This window comes from Apodemus sylvaticus, chromosome 2, assembly GCF_947179515.1.
Source record: "Apodemus sylvaticus chromosome 2, mApoSyl1.1, whole genome shotgun sequence".
NCBI classification, from domain to species: domain Eukaryota; kingdom Metazoa; phylum Chordata; class Mammalia; order Rodentia; family Muridae; genus Apodemus; species Apodemus sylvaticus.
In genome coordinates this window covers 131455386-131481865 of record NC_067473.1, presented here as the reverse complement: position 1 = coordinate 131481865, position 26480 = coordinate 131455386, and the positions used below count along the sequence as shown (strand labels likewise).

At 46.1% G+C, this 26480-nt stretch overlaps 1 protein-coding gene across 1 annotated transcript in view; it reads left to right on the top strand.

The window, feature by feature from the left end:
* The first annotated feature begins 14077 nt into the window (after positions 1-14077).
* Rybp (RING1 and YY1 binding protein) overlaps positions 14078-26480 on the top strand; it is a 57758-nt gene continuing 45355 nt past the window's right edge. The window contains exons 1-2 of the mRNA XM_052174435.1: positions 14078-14213; positions 14853-14978. Coding sequence (XP_052030395.1) covers positions 14182-14213; positions 14853-14978 — 158 coding nt within the window. The 5' untranslated portion in view covers positions 14078-14181. The remainder of the gene's footprint in view (positions 14214-14852; positions 14979-26480) is intronic.

The following is a 26480-nucleotide window of genomic DNA, read 5'->3' as shown; positions in this document are numbered from 1 at the left end:
CTTGAATGTTGGGTCCTCTGTCTATACTCCCCCTGGGCGGGGGTTATAGGCACTCACCACCACACCCAACTGGGTCTAGTGCTCTGTATTGAGCCCAGGGCTTTATCCAACTGATTGCCAACTGAGCTAAATGTTCAGCCCCCATTGAGTGTTTCTGAGGTACGATATAGAGAGGAATCTTCAGAACAGATTTCTTGCTGCCAGCCAAGCACCTTAAATTTGGGTCTTGCTGGATGGTCTTCTAAACCCACCCCCACCCAGACTCCTGTCCAAAGTCAAGGGAAGCATTGGCTTTCCAGTCGTTCATTCCAGAAAACATTTTTCTTTTCAGTCCTCTTCTGGCCCATCTCTCTTTAGCAACGAGGAGTTCTCTAGTGACTTGTCCTCAGTGTCCCCCTGTCCTGGTCACCTCCGGCTTCTCCTCTACTTTCCAGAGCCTTCTGGGTGGCACCCTTTTGCTTCACTGCCTTGGCCAAGATTGTGTGATTGTATGGGAGCTTTGTGTCCCTGCCCTTTCCCAATTGTCCTCTGTCACCTCTGGAGGGTAGGCTTACTGACCATTCCACCAAGACCATGAGTAACTAAGAAGCCTCCACTGACAGGCATAGAAAGAGAGGTGAGGCTGGAATCCCAGTGCAGGCCTCTGGATCCAAAATCAAGATTCAGCTATCAAGCTAGACTTCAGGAGACCCTCCCCTGCAGTGAATGTTCTGTAGGGTCTGTTGCTTGGCTCATTTTCCTTCTTCGTGCTTGGATCCCTGTTGTAGCTTTGCCTCAGAGCTGCCCCCCGCACCCCTCAACTCTTGCATGTCATCAACTTAGTGTGTCCTACGATTCTCATTTACTTATGTTCCATTTTACGTGCTGTTATGTGCCTGCATGTGCATAGCACCTTGCAGAAATGTGACTGTGAGCCCCAGGGCTTTTGTTACATTCTTGAGGATTGCCATCTGACAGAGGGGGCGTTTTTCTGAAACTGACTAGAGAACATCTCTCTCCCTCCTAGAAGGATACATAGAGATAGTCAGCCCCTGTTTTTTCTTTTTCTTTTCGAGACAAGGTTTCTCTGTATAGCCCTGGCTGTCCTGGAATTCACTCTGTAGACCAGGGTGGCCTCGAACTCAGAAATCCACCTGCCTCTGCCTTCCAAAGTGCTGGGATTAAAGGCGTGCGCCACCACTGCCGGGAACCCCTGTTTCTTAAGGTGTGTTCCTTGTCACAGAGGACTAGAGACGCTGTTTGCATCCTTAAGTTGCCACAAATAAGAGAAGGGTTAGGACTTGGTTCTTCCCAGCCAGTGTGTTAAGTATAATGTCCTCTCTCATGATGGTTCACAGAGGATTCATTTGTGTGTGTGTGTGTGTGTGTGTGACTCGGGGCTGTCTTTGTCATGGCATTATCATGTTGCTGTCACTTGTGTTTGTAGTGACACATCAGAACTGTGTGGTGTGGTGTGCCTTCCATTTGAGCCCCGGGCTTTATTATGCTAGGCAAATGCTCGCCTGAAGCCCCAAGGCCCTAATCATAACTGTCGTTCCAGCAATTCACCTCCTAGTTTCCCTGTCTAAACACCTTCTCCTGATGCTATCTCTGTTAGTACCACCCCCAGTCACCCTCTCCTCCCCTTGCATTATGCCTAAAACCCAGTCTTTAATCAATCCAAGAGATCTTCAGCATGATCCCTTCATCTTCCTTTTCAGTTTATATATATATATATATACATATATATATGTATACATACATATATATACAGATATATACTGATATATATACTGACCTATACTGATATATATGTATCTATATATCAGTATAGATCAGTATATATCCCTAGCAACAATTGTAGCTGTTAATTGTTTCCTGACTCTGGTGGGAAGAATGGGCTTGGGGCCAGGTCTACTGTCCAGGTCTATTGTCCAAGGCTCCCCATGATATAATATGATGTGGTCAGGTCCCCTGCTATGATCAGGGACGGACCCCAGATAACTCACTGGAGCCCTCAGAACCCAGGCAGCAGGGTTCAGCTCCCGGTCTAGTTACTTTCAGCCAATGTGACTCAAGACAAGTGATCCTTCCTCCCTTCTCCTTCCCTCTCCCATCATATCACATTTTCTGATGTTTCTGTTCTCTTTCACACGCTGACCCTCAAACCACTAGCATCTACCAGCACTGCCGTCAAAGAGACTTTAAAAACCTTGGTGTGAATCCTGCATCTTCTCTGATTATAACTGTGAATGCTCTGCCATTGTCTTCAGAGTGGAATCAACCTGGTGTTGTGGTTCATGAGGTGCTCCGAGGCTGGGCTGACTGCCAAGTATCCAGCCCAAGGCTGCCCTGCGATGCCAAGCCACCCCTCTGTGTCACCACACTGTATGTGCCGCCAACTTGGCCTGCCCCTACCTCTGTCAGTCACTCCACCTGGTCCTGAGTTCTAACCCACGTTTGTTTCCTTTGATAGAACCTAGTAGTTATGAAATTCCATTTGCTGGAAAACTCTTTCCTTAACTCTTTCCTTTTTGTCTTCTCGATTTTTACTGTGACCTCAATTCTGATTCAGTCCCTGTGTGGAGTGGAGTGTCTGTCTGGTCTCAGGGCATCTGGTCATCACACATTGCCATAGACATGTTACTGGTGTGTTTCTTGGCCCCTAAAAACCTGAGCATGATCTTGGCCGAGCCCACCCAGGGCAGAGCTCCTGTGAGCTCTGAGGTAGTATTTGGCTTCTTCTACATATCTTGTTCCAGGGTCTTGGTGTCTGCTGGCTGCTTCTCCATCCCCTTCCCCCACCCCCACCCTCCGCCCCACCCCCTATCCTCCCCACCCCACCCCCACCCACCTTTTGTACCCTCTGCCTTCCCTCCTTACTCCGCACCCCGAGAATTGTTTTCTTTCTGGATAAAGCCCTTTCTTCTTCTCAGCACATGTTGATCCCAACCCCTTCTGTTCTGTGACTGGGAAGAGGGCAGATGCTAGGTAGGGGAGGAAGGCCAGGGAGAGCAGCAGCGCCTTCCCCTGCTGGCCGCATGGCTGTTTCTGTATGCTCTGCTCGCAGACCAGTTTACCTCTCAGTGGGGGATCCAGGCACCCCAGCCCACGGTGCCATCTGTAGCACACTGCATCCCAGCATTGTCAATCCCTGGCATGGGGCACACAGTAGGGACTTCAAGTATGCCTGTGAATACTCCAATTCAAAGAGCTAACAGAGTCAACTTGAATGAGTCTCTTGTTTGTGTGATCTTCGGCTAGGTTTTATTGTCTGTTTCCTGGCATGAAGTGTGGATCCTAGGACCCGTGTCTGTTTCTTGGCATGGAGAGTGGCCACAGAAGAGGCAAGCAGCAAAGCGCTCTTCAAAGTCTGATGCTTGGTGCCTTCTCCCCTTTTAAGCCTTCCTGGATTCAGGCTCAGGTGTACCAGCTCCTCCTAGCTTAGGTGCCTCTTCCCCATGTAAACCTATCACATGGATTCATAGGTAGGTGCGTGGGTATGTCTGTGTGTGCATGCATGTGCGCCAGCATGCATGCCATGGTGATTTTGTGGATTTGGTTTTTCACATGGGTTCTGGGGATCGAGTTCAGGCCATTAGGCCTGCATGATAAATGCCTTCACCTACTGAGCCATCGCGCCAGCCTCAGATTCATAGAATTTCTGCCCTTGTTCCTCCAGCTTGGGTCTCTCTCCTACCTCTAGCTAACCATGTTCAACATTCTTGAGTTCCAGGGCTCTGGTGTGTGGTGACTGGAGAGAACTTGAAATTCTGGTTTCACCACGCCCCAGCTAGCTGCATGGATGTGGGACACCAGACTCTGAGCCCTCCGGTTCCTCATTCGAGCTATGATCAGGGTCGGACCCCAGCTAACTCACTGGAGCCCTCAGAACCCAGGCAGCAGGGTTCAGCTCCCGGTCTAGTTACTTTCAGCCAATGTGACTCAAGACAAGTGATCCTTCCTCCCTTCTCCTTCCCTCCTCCTCTCCCATTTGTTTTGGCTTTGGTTTCCTTATTTATAATGAGGACATCATAATAGAAGTGGCTTATTGTTAGTATCCACTGTGTTAAAAGTATGTATGCTGGGCTGGGTAGTGTATACCTGATTCCAGCACTAGAGAGCCAGGGATGGGAGGATCAAGTCTTCTTTTTTTTCTTTTCTTTTCTTTTTCTTTTCTTTTCCTTTCTTTTCTTCTTTCTTTCTTTCTTTCTTTCTCTCTTTCTTTCTTTCTTTCTTTCTTCTTTTTTTTGTTTGTTTGGATTTGGTTTTTTTGAGATAGGGTTTCTCTGTATAGTCCTGGCTGTCCTGGAACTCACTCTGTAGACCAGGCTGGCCTCAAACTCAGAAATCCACCTGCCTCTGCCTCCCAGAGGCAGATACCTTTACCCATATTCATCTAACACAGATAGATAGTTAATTTTTAAAAGATGTTTGAAGCCCAACTTAGACTACACAGAAAGAATCTGCTATAATAGAACAAAATCTCCTGTCCTTAGCACCTACCTGAGCAAACCCTGTTATCTATGGGGATTGTTAACCCCGGGGTAGAGGGGGCATCTCCACCCACAAACTCAGAACATCTATGTTGGTTTGCTAGAATTACTCTAACAAATCACCACAGACCAAACACTTAAGGAACAAAAATGGATTTTCTCACAGTATTGGAGTAGAACGTCTAGATTGAAGGTGTTTGGCAGATCTGGTCTCTCATGTGCCTTTTTATGCCCTCACAAGACCATTCCTTCCTGGGTAGGCTTTGAGATCTCTGAATGTGGCCAGATGATGTTTTCTCCTCTTCCTCCTTCATATCTTCTTCTGAACAGTCCTCATCCCCCTCCCCCTCCTCCTCTTCCTTTTAACCTCCTTTGCCTCTTTCTCCTCATCCACCTCTTCTTTCCTTCTTCTTCCTCTTCCTTATCTCTCTCCTCAATCTCTTCCTTCTCTCTCCTCTCCTCTTTCTCTTTTTTGGTTTTGTTTTCATAAAACAGGCTCTTGTCATGTTACCCAGACTGGAACTCAATATGGGCTGGGATATTAGGTATGTACTACCATGCGTGTGCATACCTTTAATCCCAGCACTCAGCTACAATATACACATGAGGAAGCCAGGACAACTTGGAGTCAGTACCCATTTTATACCTTAGGTTGTCTTCAGGGATTGAACCCTGGTGGTCACCAGACTTGCATAGAAAGACCTTTATGTGCTGAGGCAGCTCACCAACTCTCTGGCTCAACATCAGATGTTTTCATGACCACAGTGAGCCAGTGAATAGCAGGATATTTGATTTATAGGGTTTCCATTCTGTTCTGGTAGAAAGAGTCAACAACCAGAAAGCAGGATTGTTATCAGCCTGGCTCTAAACTCACATCAGTGGGAATTTCCTTACTTAAATCACATACCCTGCTAGAGTCAGCTGGTTCAACCTAAGGAGGGTCATGTTGGGGACTCACAGAGGATGGTGAATGCAGGGATCACGGCAATGTGTGTAACAGTCCTTGAGCTAACTGAAATGCCTTAACTCTCCTCTCTCTCCTTAGAGTGTAGCAACTCTGATTCTACGATAGAAAAAAATCCAGTATCTAGTGGCGAAGCAATTGCTGGGGTTTGGGTCTTGTGTCTATGCACTCCTTCTGCACATCACAGGTCTAAATCAAGGAGCCTAAAGTGCCCTGTGGCTGTTCTGTACAAGCAAAAAGTAGCATTCAGACAGGCTCACAACACAGGTGTACCAGCATCAGGATACATTTATGTGTATAAGAATTAATCTAAATTACATGATATGTGTGTGTCTGTGTGGAGGTATTGGTCTTCTCTAAGAGTGATACTTATACTTTTTCTTTTTCCCTTCTTTCTAAATTTGCCTTTTTGACTATCCTGGAACTAGCTCTATAGACCAGACTGGCCTCAAACTTAGAGAGATCAATCTGCTTTTGACTCCCAAGTGGTGGAATTAAAGGAATGTGCCACCATTGCTAGTATTTTTTGTTGTTGGCTGTTTGTCTTTTAAGACAGGATTTCTTTGTGTAATTCTCCTTGTCCTGGAATTCATTCTGTAGACCAGGCTGGCCTGGAAGTCAGCCTGCCTCTGCCTCCCAAGCATTGGGATTTAAAGTGTCCACCACCACTGCCCACCTTTGATGCTTACTCTGAACATCTGAGCCAACTCTTCCAGTGCCAATATTTGTGTTTTCACCCTGAAGAGAAGGACTCCTGAGACCTTGCATGGGTTAGGGGTCGATCTAACTGGGACAACAGATAGTGGAGAAATGACAGATACACAGACAGGCAGACACGCAGACACACATACAGACTCCTCTGTCAGAAAGGATCCACAGGACTCTTTATAACAAGCAGGCTCTTTGTGATGCTCCAGAAGAAGCTCACAGAAGACCCCGGGGCGGGGGCTCAGGGGCTGCGTGGGATTCAGACGCTGACTTCAAGCACGTCAGTTTGCTCAACTATCTGATGAAGAGATGGCGATTCTTTCTTTTAAATGTTGTTGTGTATGAGAAAAGAAGGAGAGACAGAGGGACAGATGGTGAGAGAGAAAGAGAGAGAGAGAGAGAGAGAGAGAGAGAGAGAGAGAGAGAGAGAGCACACAGAGAAGGAGAATATAGATAAACTCATTTCAGAGGATCCTTTTTAAGGGATCCGTTCTTCTGCCCACATCGCTTTTGAGGCAGGACCTCTCGTTATTTCTGCTGCTTCACAGCATAGGAGAGAACTTCCAGCTCATTTGTTTATCTTTTCCTCCTATCTCCATGTATGAGGTCTGTAGTTACTGATGGGAGCCACAATGTCTGGCTTTTATGTGGGTCGTGGGGATCTCCCTCAGATCCACAGACTTGTCAGGCAAGTGGATTTTGCCTGCTGAACCATCTCTATGGTCCAGGTATGGCGTTCTAAGTTGACTGGGTCATTTGAGGTTTTAAGAGGGGAACAAATGTAAACATGTTTTTGTCTTGCCTTAAATTTTTACCGAGTATCTACTGGGCAGGGGGACATTTTCTACTCCAGTCTAGGCACTGCAGCTATAGACTGAAGAAAGAAGATCTGTTGTTCCCATAGAAATTAAGTTCTAGTCAATCCCCAGCAGGCAGGTGGGCAGGCAGGTGGGCAGGCAGGCAGGCACTCATTCTGGTGGAAGTTGTTGGGTGCAGGTTCAGGCTTAATCATCTAAGGGGGAAAATGTAGCAGCTTGAAAGGTGTTGGTGACTTGAACTCATGCCACGTGAGATATTTAAGGATTTCTGAAGAGGGACTTAGCAGGCACCAGGACACTGGGTAGTTTCGAACTGTGGAGAGATCCAAGGGTGAACAGGCAAAAGCCCTTAGGAGGCCTGTGAGGGGTAGAGAATGGCAAGGCACTCTGGTGCCCAGAGTGACGCCGGGACTGAAGAAGCCATGTGATCAGGAGGATGAGGGGCCTGGAGCACCACAGGCAAGATTCTGGGTCTTAATCTAAGAACCTTGAGAAGTCCTGGGAATATCCTTAGCAAGGCAGGGCCTGTCACAGACAGGAACAAGAATCCCCTTGCTGCTGTTTAAGCAGCCTGTGGAGGCAGAAAGTGGACAGCCAAGTTTCCTGCTGTCCACCTCTGAGGCACATGGGGACTATCTTCCCACCCATGACTGTGGCCATGGGACATGGAAATGTAAGTAACCCGCCTCTTCACCCACGCCTCTTCAAGGTCCTCTAGGACTTCTTTTTCAGTGACCATCACTGCTGAAGGACAAGGCCCCTCATACAGCAGATTAATCGGCCTTAATCTGATCACTGACTTGTAAGAAATTGTTTAGTTCCACCTCTTCCAGAAAAATCTTAAGTGGAACCACGCAGTAAGTCATCTTCAGAGACTGGCTTCTCTCATTTAGAATGAAACATTTGTTATTTATCCCGGTGCCTGGGAGGTAGTTTGTCCTTTTAACTGCCGAGTATTATTCCACGCTGTGGATGTACCACAATGTGTTAATGATCCACTAGCTCAGGGCATTTGGATTGCTGCCAGACTTCAGTGCCAATAAAAAGGCAGCTTTAAGTATCTAAGTATGTTTTGTATGAACATATACCTCCCTGTCTCTTGGTAAATCCTTAGGAGTGGGATTGCTGGCTCGCACGGCAAGTGTATGTTTAACTTGGTAAGAAACCGCCAATCTGTTTTTTCCAGAGGAAATGTACCATATTGTACTCCCACTGGGACTGAAGGAGGGTAGTGCCACATCCCCTGCACTTGGCACCATCAGGCATTTTGACTTAAGCCACTCTGAGGCTCAGGGGTTTACTGCTGTGGCTTTAATGTGCGGGTTCCCTCTGCTCATGTTCTCACTAGGATGCAAATCTTCTATCATCTATGTATTCTGTGCATATTTGCCCATAGTCCTTGGCTTATTCCAGACCTGTCTCTTTTCTCTTTTGTGTGTGTGCACCCTTTCCTTCCTTCCTTCCTTCCTTCCTTCCTTCCTTCCTTCCTTTCTTTCTTTCCTTTCTTTCCTTTCTTTCTTTCTTTCTTTCTTTCTTTCTTTCTTTCTTTCTTTCTTTCTTTCTTTCTTTCTTTCTTTCTTTCCTTTCTTTCTTTCTTTCTTTCTTTCTTTCTTTCTTTCTTTCTTTCTTTCATTCTCTCTTTTTTTTTTTTTCTTTTTTTGGTTATGGAGTCTCATACAACTCAGGCTGACTTTGAACCCACTATAAACTCACAAGGGACTTTGACTTCAGAGACTGGCTTCTGATCCTCCTGCTTCACTTCTCCAGTGCTGGGCTTACAGGTCATAGTCACCATGTCAGATCTATATAGTACGGGAGATGGAATCCAGGCCCTCCTAAGTGCTAGGCACGTGCTCTAACAACTGAGCTACACTTCCTGCCATCTCTTCGTTTTCTTAACAGTGATTTTCAAAGAGAAGACTACTTAATTTTGTTTAGAGACGGGGTCTCATGTAGCACAGGCTGGCTTAGAACTCTTTATGTTCCTGAGGATGACTTCCAGCTTCTAATCACTCTCTGCCACCTCTCGAGGGTTGGAGTTACAGATGCAGATGCGTGCTGTGCTGCTGTGCCTGATTTATGCAGTGTTGGGGATGGAACCCAGGGCTTCCTGCATGCTGTTGGACCACTCTACCAATCCAGTTACAACCTTGGCCCTCAACCTTCTCTAATTTGTGTCATTTTCTAAACACTCTTTATCTACAGCTATGAGACTCTCCTATTTCTATCTTCTTCCTTATATTTTAGATTTTTTTATTCCTTGTTTCGTTTTGAGACAGAATCTCTTTACAGAGAGCTCTGGCTTTCCTGGAACTCACTATGTAGCCCAGGCTGGCCTCAAACTCACAGAGATACACCTCCCTCTGCTTCCTGAGTGCTGGGATTACAGTTGTATACCGTCATACCTAGCCTGATTGCGTTTTAGTAAATTGCGTGCCATGCAACTCAGCAGAGTTTTGGGTTGCTGTTGTTTTGCTTTCTAAAACCGGGTATGTGAATGTGTGTGCGTGCTACATGCTTGCAGTTCTTAGCACCAGCTCCATTGTGACTTCTGGCTTTTCCTGCTGTGCGAGGCACAGGTTAATGAAAGGTCCTTCTGACAGCACTCACACAGGTGACACTGCAGACTCTGAGTAAGCTTCAGGACAGATGGTCAGGGACACTCCACCTGCCTCTGGCTTGGGCTTCTGCTTCTGCTGTAGAAGCTGGTACTGCCTCCAGCATGATCCTTTAGATGTGCTCAACGATATCCCCACACGCCCTGGGTCCAGGGAATCCTGGTGGGTTCTTCTCAGTTCCTGAGACACTCTAGATGGCTCGTTGGTCCCTCCAAGAAACACTTTTCTCTAACTCCCTAAAGAAACATTCTGTACTAAGTAGGGCATTAATTGTTAGCCATTACGATTGAAATCTTAACCTTCCTAGGTCTCTGCCCTTCTCCACTGGCTTTTCCAGTCACCTGTTGATACTGGGTTGTTTTTTTTTTTCTCCTCTTCTTCCCTTCAATCACACTGGCTCTGAAAGGTTCATTAAAGCCATTGAGATCTCAGTGCCTTAACGCCTTCAAGGATGAGATTACTGGGGAGAGTTAGGAAAGTAAACTAGCATTAGAACTGGTGGCCACAGCCCAGCGGTGGTGGTGCACGCCTTTAATCCCAGCACTTGGGAGGCTAGGCAGGTGGATTTCTGAGTTCGAGGCCAGCCTGGTCTACAGAGTGAGTTTCAGGACAGTCGGAGCTATACAGAGAAACCCTATCTTGAAAAACCAAAAACCAAAACAAACAAACAAACAAACAAAAACAAAACAAAAACAAAAACTGGCGGCCACCTGAATGTATTTAAAGAAAATTTACTACCAAACACTATAGCCATTAGTCTATTAAAGTATAACCTGGGCAGTAGTGGCACATGTCTTTAATCTCAGCACTTGGGATGCAGAGGCTGGCGGACTTCTGAGTTCGAGGCCAGCCTAGTCTTCAGAGTAAGTTCCAGGACAGCTAGGGCTACACAGAGAATCCCTGTCTCAAACAAAACAAAATTAAAGTCGGGATAAGCAGGAGTGGGGCACACATCTGTGATCTTGCAGTTGGGAGGTGGTGTTAGGAGGTCCACGAGTTCTAGGCCAACCTCAGCTACATGAGATCCTATCTGAAAAACAGACCCCTCCCCCAACAAAGACAAAACAACAAAGAAGGGATACTGAAAGGAGTTAATCAGTTGGGAGGTGGTGTTAGGAGGTCCACGAGTTCTAGGCCAACCTCAGCTACATGAGATCCTATCTGAAAAACAGACCCCCCCCCCAACAAAGACAAAACAACAAAGAAGGGATACTGAAAGGAGTTAATCATCTAAGAGAAGAAAAAAAAGTCAAGAAAATCATCTCAAATTAAAAAAAAATAGTTCTTCATGGGGCTGGAGAGAAGGCTCAGTGGCTAGGAGCGCTGGCTGCTCTCTTCCAGAGGACCGGGGTTCAGATCCCAGCACCGGCCATGTTTCACCCCAGGTTCAGAAGATCAGTGTCTCTGTGGGCACCAGGCAATCATCTGGTGGACATGCATACATGCAGGCAAGGTACCCATCCACCTAAAATAAATGTATCTTTAAAAAATAGTTCTTCTAAGAACCATCCGCCGGCGGTACTTTCCTCAGGAATAGGGAAGCATGCTCACGGTCAGCCTTCAATGTCCTCAGTTTGCTGTAAACCTCAGCTTAGGCTGTCACTGGAGACTCAGCCTTAGGGTGCTATGGGAGGACCTGGGGCAAGCCTGGAGGTCCTTGGAGACAGGCTTACGTCTCCCACTTGTTCTTCGTGTCTTTATTGGGTGTTTTCAGGTTCGAAGCTTCAGCCTGAGTATTCAGGCTAGCCCAGCTTGAGGGTAGCAGTATCAAGTCTTAATATGAGAACAAGCTGCCCTGACAACTTTCCAGACCCTTCCTTTGGCACACATCAGTGTTTGTTCTTTCTCTCTCCACCCACTTTATGTCTGTCTGTCCGTCCATCCATCCATCCATCCATCCATCCATCCATCCATCTGAGATGTGGTCTATTCAGCCCTGGCTGGCTTCCATCTCACTATCTAGGTCAGACTAGCCTCTAATCCAGAGATCCACATGCCTCTACTGCTGGGTGCTGGGACTGAAGTGGGGCTGCACCAAGCTTGCCCTCTTTTCTTTCTTGAGCAAAAGTTCAAGATAGAACCCAGGGGACCGACCCCGACCGGGAGGGCTGTCACCTCTCACCTGCAGTGTGAGAAGGAGAACTGCAGGCTACGAAGCTCATGCCATGGAGTGTGAGCCAAAATTTAGGGGTAGGGTGTCCCTGGACCTAGAAGGACATTCCTGACAGAATCTCCTTTCCCACAACTGAATAAGAATCCCGAAACAGCAGCCGAATAAGAATCTGCGCTCTCTTGGTAAGTTCCTAGAAATGAGATCTTTTGAAAAAGCTAACGCCAGACAAATGCACAAAACAGATATCCTGGAAAAGGCATCATACAGATAAAGGATGGTCTCGTTGAAATGGGATGCGTCAAGATTAAGCAAAGAAAGGGGTGTGAACTTGGATTCAGGCAACAGAATGGGAGACTATCAAAGATTCTCTGCCTCTTCAGAAGTGCCAGCCAGGGGCTGAGCTGTAACTCAGTCAGTGGTAGTGCTTGCTTACCATAAGGCCGAGATTCCATCTCCACCACAGGGAGGAAAAAAGATCCACCCAGGCATACCACATGACCCTAGGGATAGCTCATGAAGAGACAAAACTGACATTGGCTGACCAAAGTTGAAGTGGAGTGATTGCCTCCGGTGGGGGCTGGGCTGCACAGGGACATTGAAAAGGACACCCTCACCTAAAGGTGTATTCAAGGCATGACCATCTGCACAGAGGTGCAAGACCGAGCTTTGTGCTTTACTTCTACATAAAAAATAAAGCCAGTCTTCTTCCAAAGACCCAGTGGATCCCATCTACTCTCTCTTGATGGGGTTTCCAGGGAGACAATTTATTCTTTTTACTTAGTCTTTGTGTGTTTACCCAGTGCTTGGGAATCAAACCCAGGATCTCCTGCTTGCTAGGAAGGAGCTGAGCAGCAGCCCTTCAGTGGTTCTCTGCCTCTCTCCCTCCAAAGAGATTTTTTTTTAAATACACCGGGGGCAGAATGCTGGAAGTAAGCCAGGCCGACCCTAGGGGCCAAGGCTGCTGGCCTAGGGCCATGCCTTGACATGCACATTCCTTGGCTATCTCTGGCCTCTTTGCCCCTGGGACTCCCTCCTTCATTCCAAAGGAGTAAGTGGCCCAGGTCTGGGAGGTTGCTTACCCTTGCCGAACAGTGAAGCTGGCCCTTCTGGGTGTGCCAGACTGGAGGACATCTAGTGCAGATCAAGCTTATCTTAGTCACAGTGCCTCCCTCTTTTATTCTCTCCCTTCAGATCCTGGGACTTCCTGCTTCCCGCCCTCCAGTACCTTCAGTGAGTCTCCAGCTTTGCTCTTCTCCCAAGAGCCAGTCCTGATAAGAACCTACTTTGAGTTTGCTTGTCAAACAGAGCTTGCTCTTCTCTGTCCCCCCTACACCCAATCCCTGCCCCCATCTTTTAGCATCACTATTGGTTCTGTTCCACTCCCCTCCGGGGGCTTCCTTTAATCTTCAGACATTGCCCCCAGGGTTCCTTGTCAGTGCCTGGGGGTCGAAGGCCCTGAGTCACAAAATCCAGTGGCAAGAGCACGCAGGGAGCAGGGCAGAAAGTGAGGGGTATCATCTCCCAATTCCAGACGCCGGAGGGAACAGAGTCCGGCCCTGGCACTTCCTAAGTGCGGGGTACAGGTTAGCGTGCTTTTCATCCAGGATGCCCTCCCTGGGAAGAGCGTTAAGAGCCCTATTTAGCAGAGGCAGGAGCCGCGACAAGAGGTTGGAAAGCAGGCATGTGGTCGCCTGGATCTGAACAGCAACTTCCCCGGGGAAACGCCCTATTTCGGCTGTGGGGGCCCCAGGCTGCGCCACACCCTCTCCAGAGTTCCCTCCGGCGCCCCAGCCCAGGAGGAGGCAGGTCTGGCTGTCGCCGGAGAGGGCCGCTTGGGGAAGGCGGCCACAAAGCCCCTCGTGGCAGAAGCGCCAGTGCGGGAGACGCGGGCCTCGAGGCGCAGCCCCCCGCGGCGCGCGCAAACTGCGCGGAACTACTTCAGCGGAGCGGCTGCGGGGCCAGAGTCCCAGCAGCGGCCGCACAGGGTTAGGCGGCGGGTGGGGGCCGCGACAGAGCCACGGGGGCCCGCGGGTACAGCCACGTGCTCCCCGCCGGGCTCGCACGCTCAGACGCGCCGGGGCCGCGGGGGCCACCGGCAGGCACGCGCGCCCCCCGCGCGCACACACACTCCCGGGCACGCACGCCGGCCGCCCCGCCCCCCCGCGGCGCCCCGCCCTCCCGCGCGCTACGCCCCGCCCCCGCGGCGCCGGTCGTCGTCCCCTTATTGGTTGTCCGGTGCATGACGCGCGGCGCCCGGCCCCGCCCCTCGTCAGTCACTCGGCGGAGGCGGCGCTGGCGGGGACTAGTCTCGTCCGGAGACTGGCGGCGGCAGCGGCGGCGGCGGCGGCGGCTGGAGCTCGAGCCCAGCGGCGGAGGGCGGGCGGGCGGCGCGGGAGGGCGGGGGCCGCTCCGCGACGCTGCGGACCGCGCTTCTCCTCTGAGCGGCGGCGCGCGCAGCTGTGGGGCGCCGGGGGCCAGCCCGTCCATGACCATGGGCGACAAGAAGAGCCCGACCAGGTACCTGCCGGGCGCCGAAGGGGCGGAAGGGGAGGGCGGCCGCGGCGGGCGGGGACACCGGCGACTAGGCCAGAGCGGCCGCGCGGGGGAGGCGCGCTAAGATGGAGACCCGGGGGCGGAGGGAGGCGGTGTCGCTCCTCTCGGGCCGGCGGCCGTGCGCGCCGCAGCCATGGCGGCTCCTCCTCAGCCGCCCTCCGCCGTCGCCGCTCCGCCCAGACAAAGGGAGATTTAACCAGGTGGGGCGGGCGGGAGGGCGCGAGCAGGGGCGGGCAGCGCGCGGCGCCGGCCCCCTCCGCGCCGCCGCCCGGCCGTCCCGGCTGCCCGCCGCTTTCGGGATCCGGCCCGCGGCCCGCGCCGCGCCCCCGCCTCCCCGCTCTCGCGCCCACGAGTCGGCCCGCTTCCTGCGCTCGGCGCGGCCCCGCGTGAGCCGTCGCCGCCGCTAGGCGCTCGGTGCCCGGAGCCGGAGGGGGCGCCCGGCTCCGCGCTGCCCGTCGGCCTCTCGCCGCGGTGCCCGCCAGTCGGGTAGATGGGTGGTCGCCGCGAGAAGTTTCCAGCGTCGGATTCCTGTGAATTGACGACGGCTTACCAGCGTCTGTTTTCTCTTCTCTATTCTCTTCTCGGTTCTCCACTCCTGGGAAGGCCAAAAAGACAAGCGAAACCTGCCGCAGACGAAGGCTTTTGGGATTGTAGTGTCTGCACCTTTAGGAACAGCGCCGAAGCCTTTAAATGCAGCATCTGCGATGTGCGGAAAGGCACCTCCACCAGGTACTGGAAGACGTGTGTTAGCTTTTGTTGTTGAAAGACTTGTTTTGGCTTTCTTTATTGCGCGGAGGAGAGGGGAGTGAGTCGTACTTTCATTATTATTGATCGCCCTCTTGCCAACTTGTTGATTACGACCCTTCTTTTTTTCCTTAAGCATTTGGAGATGGGCGATGTGGTTCGGGTTGTGTGCCATTTCAAGTTGCGTCCAATGCCTCGGTGCTAAAATACAGGATTTATGGGAGGGATTTTCCCCAGGTTTTCGTCTTGTTTCAGACAGACACTGGATTTATTTGACATTTGCATCCTTTGGCTTGTTGCTATTGGCTCCCACGGGGAGAAAGGAAAGGGATAGTGATATGGATTGTAGAACGTTATACTTGCCGCGTGCAGAGTGGTTTTAATTTGTCCTGAATTAGTTTATTCCTGAGTTTAATGGTGGTATGGTAGTATAAGACTGGGTTGTGCCTTTTGTCTGTCTAGGGTTGCAAATATCTTTTTTGCACTTGAAGGTATATACTGGAGGATTGGAAAAGTGCATTTGTCCGGTAGGGGCCTGCTGATCTGTCTTTTGTTACAGAATGTGCTTGTGTTACAGCTTGTGCAGAATGGTCAAGTGTGTGAGGTATTGAGGTGAATAGACTTGAAGTTTGTGTTAATGGCCTTGTGTTAAAACATTGAAAGGGATTCTTTTATATTAAGGTGAGAGTGGTTAACTCCGTGTGGTAGCAAATGAGTCGGAACTATTTGTAGAGGTAACATTAAAACTGATTTTGTAGTCTGGCAGGTGTTTAACTTTTACTTGGAATGTCTCTTGCGAAGAGTTACATTATAGCATTCTTGCTCCTGTTTAAGGGGACTGTCCTTAGAGCACCTATGAAAGGGAGTTAGCTTAGGACTCATTAGACTCCAGGTTGCTGCCTACATGGTTCATTTCAGCAGGTGCTTGCTGTTGAATTGGCAGCATCCCATTGTCACTAACTAGTTCCACCTGATGTTCTGAGTGAGGAGTCCTATCAGAGTCTAGTTGCTAATTTACATCTGGGATTAAGAAGGCTCAGCTGCAAGTGGAATGAATTGCTCCTGTTATTGGGGAATTTTGTGAATTTTCACTAACTCTTAAGAAATGGGACCTTTGAATCAAAACTCAAGAACTGAAATTTATTTCTCTGTAAGTAGATAGCATTTCACTATATTTAGAGCTTATCTGGAACTGCAATCCTGTTACCAGCCTCCTGGGTGCTGGGATGTAGATCAGCCTCACCGTGCCCAACTAGTAGGATCTTTTCTCCCAACCCAAGTAAACTCACATCAGTTTTTTTGTATCATAATAGATAGGTTTAGTTCAATGGAAAACCCATTTCTTAGGATTTGTTCTGCTGTCTAAAATGGGAGATTCTATCACACAGCGTGAAAGTTTAGAAATGTATTTTACTTTAAATCAATAGTAACTATATACTATTTATGAGTAATGTTTTTTACATGTAGAATCCTGCTGAGGCCAAAGCTCTTTATTGTGGTTTTACTTTGAGTGTTAGTGTAGTTGATATTCAAGGAATTGACCAGGAAACTAGTAAGAACTTGAGAACCTTGCTGATGAAGGAAGAGAAACTTCAGCTGGATTCAAAAGTTTCTTCTCATGTATTGCTGGGAATAATTATCTCATTTGAAATGCTTTTTGACTTTTATTGAAAAGCCTGATTCGCCAACTTTTTGGAAGCATGTGAAAGGTGTTAATTTAAGATTTTGTTTAACGTTTTCAGAGCCACAGATGATAACAGTGAAACTTTAAATGGATACATTGCTGTGCCAGAATATGAACAGAGTCTGTTCATTCAGAAAAATGAAGTACCATTCAGGGCTTTATGCAGTAGAGTCAGTAGGCTTTGAACACATATGCAGGTGGGAGACCTTTACCAGCCACTTGGGTTTGGTTGTTACCAATACTTAGTGTTTTAAGTCTGTTCAGAAGTGGCATTATAAGTGGAATGCAAGTGGCACTTTATGTTCTGTGTAGCTCACTGGTTTCATGTGAAGAAGTGAACATGACTAGTGTTAATGCTCTCCTAGCCAGTGCATTCCTTCACTTAATTTTTCAGGGATATTGGCTAGTACAGTATTTTTTCTTGAACCGTTTTCTAAGTAAATTTTTCTAAGTACATTTATTTTGAGTTTTAAAAACTGATTTTATTTCCATAAATTTTTTTTGTTCACATTACATCCCAGTCTCATCCCTGCTCTCTTCCCATTCCTGCCTTTACAATTCCCTCCCAGTTACCCCCTTCCCTTCTCAGAGACAAGGAAGCCATCCCAACCCCCATCTAGTTAGGACTAAACACCTTCTTAAGTCCAACCAGGCAGTCCAGGGAGGGGAAGGGATCCCACTGCAGGCAACTGAGTCAGAGACAGCCCCCGTTCCAGATTGTTACGGGACCACATGAAGACCAAACTTCACTTTGCTGCATATGTGGGGGTGTGTTGGGGAAGGCTTAAATAGTTTTATACCTCCAAAATTTCATAGGAATTTGCCCCTTTCTCTCTTGTGACAGTGGAAAAGACACTTTTGGTTTTTCCAGACAGGGTTTCTCTGTGTAGCCCTGGCTGTCCTGGAACTCACTCCGTAGACAAGGCTGGCCTTGAACTCGAGAAATCCACCTGCTTCTGCCTCCCAAGTGCTGGGATTAAAGGCCTGCACCACTACTGCCCGGCCGTCAGTCCAGCAGTGGAAAAAACTTAATTTGGTTTTTTGCTTTGTTTTTGCAGCAGTGGGCATAACGTCAGGGCTATAGGAACTTCAAGCCAGCCTGACGGATAGGATTGTTGGGTGGGTGGGTAATAGATGAAAATTGGCAATTTTGAAATAGTGAGTTTGCTGATACACATAGTTTTGTTGCTTTAAGCTAGTGTTTAAACAGCCTTAACTGGTTGGCTGGCCAGAAGTTATAGTAGAGTTGTTGATTACCCTTGCCTTTATTGCTGCTGGCATCAACCAGTCAATCCAGGAAAACAGTTTTAAATTAGTGATAGTCCAGTAGAACACAGCTATTTACCCTTTGTGGATAGCGTTGATGGTCCTCAATTTAAGTAGGAAAATAATGCCCATCATCTAAAAAAGATTTATAAATTCCTAGGATGTGAAAGGTGCTATCGAAGGGGGGGTGTGTGTTAAAATGGTGGTAGAGCATGTCCTCGGGTAACTAGTCCAAGCTGTAAAGACTGCCAGAGGTTGTATAAAGTGGGATTAGAATAGTCTGGCTTGGGAATTAATTTGAAGGACCCCTTCCCCTAATTTCTTTTGGAAAAGAAAAACTGATTTCTAGAAAATCAGCTGCTAGCTTTTTACTTCTATTAGAATGTGCAGTAGTATTTTTTTAAAGATTTATGTTTTATACTTAAGTACACTGTAGCTGTCTTAAGACACACCAGAAGAGGGCATCAGATCTCATTACAGATGGTTGTGAGTCACCATGTGGTTGCTGGGATTTGAACTCAATGACCTGTGGAAGAGCAGTCAGTGCTATTAACCGCAGAGCCATCTCTCCAGGCCACACCCCCCTTAAGATTTATTTTATTTATATGAGTACACTGTAGCTGTCTCCAGACACACCAGAAGAGGGCATCATATCCCATTACATACAGTTATGAACCACCATGTGGTTGCTGGGAATTGAACTCATGATCTCTGGAAGAGCACTGAGTGCTCTTAACCCACTGATGAGCCGTCTCTCTGGTGTGTGCAGTAGTAGTTTTAAATCTGCAGTTAGAACTGTGAATTATTTTAGAATAGGGACTTTGGAGTAGCATGGAGCAGAGTGAAAAGGACAGTCAAAAAAAAAAAGTCCCAAGGAAATAGGAGTAGACATTTATCTAGTGGGATTGTCTGAGAGCAGAAGAGATCTTTATATATTTGTTCCTTCATTATTTATGAATGATCCTACTGGGCTCAGGTTTGTATTTTAGAGATAATAACACATAGATGTAGGGTCTGAAGTTTTTTTTGACCTAGGGTCCTGAATTGCCTGTAACTGACTATATAGCTTAACTTAGGCTGGCTTTGAACTCCTGGCTTCATCCCTTGTTAGTCTTGATAGTTCTGGTATAATAGGTTATGTGCCATTAACTCTGGCCTTCTCTAGTCTATAATTTCTTTCCTAACCATTTTTTCCCATTCTCTAATCTTTAGCTGATTTTTTAAGAAATTTTTATTTTTATTTAATGTGTTAGGTGTATAGGCATGTATGTATGTGCAGGTGAGCAAAGCATCAGATTGCTTGGACCAGCTGGAGCTACAGGTGATTGTTAGCTGCCAGATTTAGATCCTGGGAACCCCACTCTGGTCCTCTGATAGAGCTTCAAGTGGTTTCCCCCGAGACACGGTTTTTCTGTGTAGCCCTGACTGTCCTGGAACTCACTCTGTAGACCAACCAGGCTGGCCTCGAACTCAGAAATCCACCTGCCTCTGCCTCCCAGAGTGCTAGGGATTACAGGTGTGCACCACCACTACCCGGCTGCTTCAAGTGTTCTTCCACTGAGTCATCTCTCTAGCCTCTCGTCCTCGTCGGCTAAGAGCTTTATTGGGGACTGGGGCATACTTTACCTATACCATTCAGTCATCATGAGTGCAGTTAAATGATTTTTCTCAGTCATTTTTCTTAGCGCATTTGTTTTAGAACTTTGCCATAATGTGAGTTGATTTCTTAGTTCAGAGTCATTGATACATAGTAAAGTTAGTCCTAATGTAGTAACAGACTCTGGAAGGTTGCCTCTCAACCTTGGTGTTAACACCCTTTGCAAGATGTAGAGATAAAGGAACATTTTTGTATGTGCAAGGTGACAGGTGGGTGGGAGAGAAACATGATCCCTTTCCTAGGTATAGCTTGAAGTAGTGTGTCTTAGCCTTTTAATGAAAGAGGGAAGGAAAAGTAAGGCATTATAAATGCATGTGGTGTAGGACAGAATAACTTTCATGACATGGTGGTAAACTGATTTTGTGACTTTGTTTTTTATCTGAGTGAAATATTCTCTTTTAAAATAGAACTTACTGGAATACTGTTGTATATTCTTGTCAGTGATTGTTTCTTTGCTAGTAGTGGTACATCTTTTCCTTCAGTTGCTACTTAAATTGCACTCCCTTGAGAAATTGGAAATGTTTTGGATCAATCACTATAGGTTTAGAACTTGGTTTTTGTTTCCAGATCTACTTTTACTTTTTAAACATTCTTTTTATGTGTGCACACTCACTATGTGGCACATGTGGAAGGCAGACGACACCGCTCCTGTTGTGGCCATTCCTTGTATCTGCAGAGTTTATGCATGTCCCTGTCATTCTGATCTGCATATTTTATTCCAATGTTGAATTGAAAGTCTTTTTAAATCCCCGATTATTTAAACTTTGGACAGTAGAAAAAAGGAAAAAAATTTAAGCTGACTACTACAGTTGTAGAGAAATGACTAGCTTTATAGAAATAGATATTGTTAGAAGTCAGAGAAGTGACTGTTAGTATAAAATTGTGTTTGAGAGCATTTCATTTTGTAACTTTGGACTTATAAAGATACCTTGACAACTGAAGTCTTTTGAAAAATCGCTAATTACTACAGAAGTTTGTGGGACAGCCACAATAAAGTTATGATCTTTGCTGGAAATTCTTTAAAGGGTATCTTTCTGACAGTGGTACATTTCAGACAGCAAGATTTCTAGGCCTCGTACCCATATTTTCTGAGAATCCACAACTGTGGTTTTGCACCTTGAATCACATTTGCTTCATTATAGTGTTTTTCTTTAATAAAAACACTGTAAAGTCCCTGTGTTCAGATCAAACCTTACCTAGCCTCTCAAGCTGATGTGCCTTTTCAGAGCTGGAGGTTTTCAAGATCACTCTTAATGCAAGTTGAGTAATTACTTTGTTATTGCATTGAACTTACTGTTTTGTTGGTACTTATGTGTACTTGGTGTCCTTAAATAAATTACCTGGGTAGTTGTGGTCATTTGACCAAGCTTTTATTGTACACAGTTGTGTGGGCTCTGTGTGCATGCACAGTGATGCAAAGATAGGCAAAGTCCCTATTCTCAGTGACCTTGAACTCCTGTGGAGAGGAAAGAAAATATAGAAACAGAAAACTGAGATCATTTCTACTAGAGAGAGAGACATACTCTGAAGAATGTGGTAGTGAGGAGCATAGAGGAATGAGGGCTGGACTGGTAGAGGCTGCTCTACATACAGAAAATTTCCCTGTTTAGGTGTGGTGATGCTGCTTGCTTTTGGAGTCAGGAGATTTGGGTTTCTGCCAGTTTATGTGTGCTGTTTAGCTTTTTTTAAGTTCAGCTGGCTTTTGGGGGTCTTAGGGTATCCAACTTTTATCTCTCTCTCTTTTTTTTCCTTTGGTTTTTTGAGACAGGATTTCTCTGTATAGCCCTGGCTGTCCTGGAACTATGTAGACCAGGCTGGCCTCCAACTCAGAAATCTGTCTGCCTCTGCCTCTCAAGTGCTGGGATTAAAGGCGGGCGCCACCACTGCCCGGCTTGGCCCAACTTTTTTTAGTTGTATGTTACATACTAAACACAGGTCATTTAATACCTTGCGATGTTTCCTGACCATCAGGGTAGGAAATCATACACCACTGTATTACTAGACTGTTTGTGTGGGGGACATTAATTATGCACTTCAGTATGTGTTGAAGAACTTCCAAGTTGCAGTAGCTTACCAAAAGAACTACCAGAACCAGCTCCTTTCTTAAGTGCTCAGAGTAGTTCTGGACTTGAGCTGATAACATTGTGATGTCTTTCTGGCCTGCTTTTTTTGTTTTGTTATTTTATTTTATTTTTCTCCTTGGTGGGATTGTCTTTGCTCCCTTAAAGTAGTGACTACTTTACCTGTTTGTAGTGTACACGTTTGAAGGCTTGAGTTTCTACAAAGTGAGCGCGTGTTCCAGATTGATGTTCCAGATTCTTCATGAAATTGTTTGGAAAACTTTCCCAGAAACTTCCTGTTTACTGCCTCATGTTCTTCATTGGTGATTAGTTTCCCTTCATGTTTTAAGCTCTGTGAGAGGAATCCATCATCTTTACTTATTGTCATGTTGCTGTGAGCAGTTCTTGTTTATTTTACCAGTGCTGTTTTACTTGCAGGCCATCTGAGTGCCCTCAGACAATCCCATCTCTTCCTTTTCCCTTTTCCTTTTTTTTTTTTTCCTGAAGACAATCTATTATGTAGAGCCAAGATCTGGGCCTGGAAGATAGCTGGAGTTGGTCAGCCCATTAGCTCACTGCCCTGCTCCCTCAATACCAAGGCAAGCTCTCCAGCACTACCCCAGCCAGCTTGCCCAATGTTGCTCCCATTCTCCTGTCCTCAGGAGCTGGCTCACCAGCACCACCACCACCACCACCAGTGTCAGGTCAAGTGCTGCCTAGGCGTGAATAGGGCTAGCTCTCCTGCTTTCTCATGACCTTAGGGTCAGCTCTGCTAAAGGCAGCGAGGGGCAAGGGGAAGGAGTCTCTAACATTATGTGAATGGGATTAAAAGTTATTCTCATCTCATTGTTTGTCTTGTTTAGCAGTCTTTGTTTGTAATTTTGAGCTGAGTCTTAGCTATTCAGGGTTGATCTGGCACTCAGTAGGTAGCCCAGGCTAGCCTTGAACAGTTCTCTTGCCTCAGCCTCCCAACTCTTTAGTCTCTGGCATGTTCTACGATACCTGGCCTGGCTCATCAGTCACTTCTATTTCAAGACATCGATTAATAAGTAAATAAATGGAGAACTCCTCTTTTAAGAACTTGGATTGAAAAAAGATCAGAGCATCATGTAGTACCGAGTGAAGGGAAAGGCCAAGTGAGGTAACTGTGATGATGGCATGGTGTGAGGCAGCTCATAAGAGTTGATGATTGTTTAAAATGGAAACCATCTCTTCCTTGACTTATCATTGTGTTTAAAGTAAGATTGGTTTTATAGACTGTTTCATGCTGGGATTGAACTCAAACTTGTCAGCCTCCTTCCCTGAATTAATGGATCACAACAGGACCGTGCCACTACACATTCTGTTTCTTTTACCTCTTTTTAAATCTTCAGGTGCTTAGGATAGGGCTTCAAGCATGCTAGGCAAGTGCTGTGCAATTGAACAACATCCCAGCTCATCACCTGTATACTTTTAGTTTGCTCCAAATGCTTTGAATTCCCAGAGACTATTATTAGTCTTCCTATATTATTACTACTTTACTACTGCCTCATTGTCTCCATGCTTGTGTATATATGACAAGCAAATATACCTGCTTCTCTACTTGAACAGCCAGCTTAAAAGCATTCAATCCATGGGTTGAAAAGCTGAGTTCTGAGAGTGTTTCCCAAGGTGCCACACAGATCACTAAAAAATCCTGCTTCAGATTGTCTTCTGGTTTGCATTGCTTTTAGGAGGAAATCTAAATCCTGAATATTTCAAGGTTTTTGTGGTATAGTCTTTTTCCTATGTCTGGCTTAAGAATTCGTGCAAGTAGCATGCAAGTATTCCAACAGAGTATGTTCAATACCAAACCCTTTGGTGTTTTATGAGTGTGGACTGTGATGTCTCACTTCATACATCCGTGTATTTATTCTTCCTCTCTTTTCTTTGTTCCCTTCCTTCTTTCTTTTCCTTCCCTTCCATTTTATTTTATATGCATTGGCGTTTTGCATGTGTGTGGTGAATGTGTTGGATCCCCTGGAGTTACAGACACTTTTAAGCTGCCAGGTGGGTGCTGGGAACGGAACTTGGGTCCCCTGGTGCCAAGCCATCTCTCCAGCCTTTTCCCCTCCTCCCTCTTTGTTGGTTTTTTGTTTGTTTGTTTGTTTGTTTGTTTGTTTTGTTGTTGTTGTTGTTTCAAGACAGGGTTTCTTGTGTAGCCCTGGTTGTCCTGGAACAGTCTGGCTTCAAACAGAGATTCATCTGCCTCTGACTCCAGGGATGAAAGATGTGTGCCATCTTCTGTTTTCTTTAAGGGTTTTTGCTTTCTGTGTGTTCTGGCTGATGTGTTTGTCCTTCCAGATGACCTTCCATGGGGCCTTTTTGCACGCATTCTGTCGTGCATATATTATATCAGCTGTGTTTTGATTTGATTGCCAGTGTGCCTCTTTTTCATCTTGTTGGAGGACAGTTTTTTTTTTAATAGTTTTGTTTTCCTGTGTTTATAATACACCCTGGCACTTATAGGGATTCACAGATGTCTGTTGTATAGAGTAAATAAAGACTTGGAGAAATAGGTAGTTCTTTTGGCTGTTAGGGTTCGAAAGCCATTACCTAATATGTGCTAGAACAGCACCCCCATCCAGCCCCAGTTTTGAGTTCTTGGAAATGTTCTTTCATATATGAGGGCTTTTCCTTTTTGTGTTTAATGTTACTGGTTAGGTGAACATTGTCTTCCTGAAGTGTGCCACTAAGAGTACTATTCCTGTTTTTCTAGTTTTGTTTTCTAAACAAATACCGAAACTTAAATGTAAGATTAAAGTCTTGGGGACAGGGAGTAAGAAGTGCATTTAACGTAGTTTCTGGGGTGCTTTTTTAGTTGTGCTTTGTGGCACACTTGAATATCAACTGTCATAAGTATTATCTTAGTAGCCCAGGTGGTGGTTTTAGAGGCCAGAAGTCTGGAAATGAAGCCAGGGGTTGATTGTATGGGATAAACCAGTTTTGAAGAGGCAGATTGCTTGTTTGTAAACTGGCACCTAATGCAGCTTACAGATGGTCAGAGAGCACTGACCAGTGTTGGAAGCCCTCTGTCCCGTTCTGCGCTTGTACTATGTCTATAACTTGATGTTATACCTCCTACATAGTGTAGGTGGTCTCATCTTTGTACCCTTTGTTTACTATTGTGTTGAGTAATGTGGAGTTCTGTTGAATTTTTGACACATTATTCACTTCATTTATAAATTTTCATTTCATGCAGTGATTGACATTATAGTGGCAAAAATGAATCCAATAAATTAAATTATGGCAGTTGTGGATATACTCAGAATTGAGAGTTGGACTCATAAGATAAACGGGTGAAAATTTTAAACAGGGTTAGATACTGCTTTCTCTTTTCCTCTTAGCCAGTTTACAATATCTGTTTTGTGGTTGGACAACAGTGGAAGGTATACAGGGATATGTAAAAAAAAAAGCATCTTAGTTAAAACTTGACTCAGTTTCTATACAATTAAAGAGCTAAAAATTTTAGTGGCCTTTGGAAAGACACAGATTAAGGGAATGCTTGTTTCTTCAGCATGATGAATCTTAAAATGTGGTTAGTCATAGAGAGAACAAACTTGGTGACTGCTTTCTAAGAACAGCTCAGATGTTGCATGTATAGTGTGAGGTTTGCTAGCTCTTCTCTTTTATGAAAACTCTGTTTGCTACCACAGGTACTAAAAAAATACAATATGGCAAGAAGTCAAACTCTTGACTCAAGCTACTTTAAGCCCTCAAATCCAGACCCCCTTTAGTGGTCTATATATAGCCTGTAAGGAGAAGGGTGCTGTTTATACTGACTGGCTGCAATATTCAGGGTTGTTTTTTTTTTTTTTTTTTTTTTTTTTTTTGACCAATTCTTGAGTCACTGCTAACACATGTGGTAATATGATTGGCCAGTCATTAGGTGAGTGAAACTTAGGGCCTTCGGAAGAGCATCTAGTGTTAATCAGAGCTGAGCCCCTTCCACAGCCCAATAGTTTTTACTGTATGAGTAAAGAAAATGAGTAAAGAAACTAGCCAGGCAGTGGTGGCAGTGGTGCTGCATGTTTCATTCCAGTACTTGGGAGGCAGAGGCAGGCTGATCTCCGAGTTCCAGGACAGTCAAGAGCTGCACAGAGAAACTCTGTCTCCAAAAGAAGGGGGGGCACGAGAACCTATTTAAATACTAAACAAAAATAGAAACACTCTCATTGTCACCAGCTGAAATGTTTTTGAGGAATTTAGTTACTGGACCACAAATACTTGAGTACATTTATTTCTCCCAGTGCTATGTAGCAATATGAGGTTTTGTTAAGAGTGATAAAATAGGGGGCTGGTGAGATGGCTCAACAGTTAAGAGCACTGCTCTTCCAGAGGTCACAAATTCAAATGCCAGCAACCACATGGTGGCTCACAACCATCCATAATGAGAAATGATAATAATAGTAATAATAATACCTTAAAGTGGTAGCGTATGGGAATGGGAAGGTAAAGATGTGTGAAAGATTTCAAAGCTTTGATATAGCTCTCTTTGGATGCATTTTGTAAAAGTTATTTTTATACACTCCATATTTTATTCTCCACCCCTCCAACCCCTGTCCACCCTCTGACTTTTACACATCTCATTCCTCTTCCTTGTCCCCTGTCTGCATATGGATGTCCCTACCCCACCCCCACCTGACCTCTAAACTTCTGGGGCCTCCAGTCTCTTAAGGGTTAGGTGCATCATCTCTGAACACAGACCCCACAGTCCTCTATTGTATGTGTGTTGGGGACCTCGTGCCTGGTTGGTGGTCCATTTGAGAGATCCCAGGGGTCCAGCTTAATTGAGACTGCTG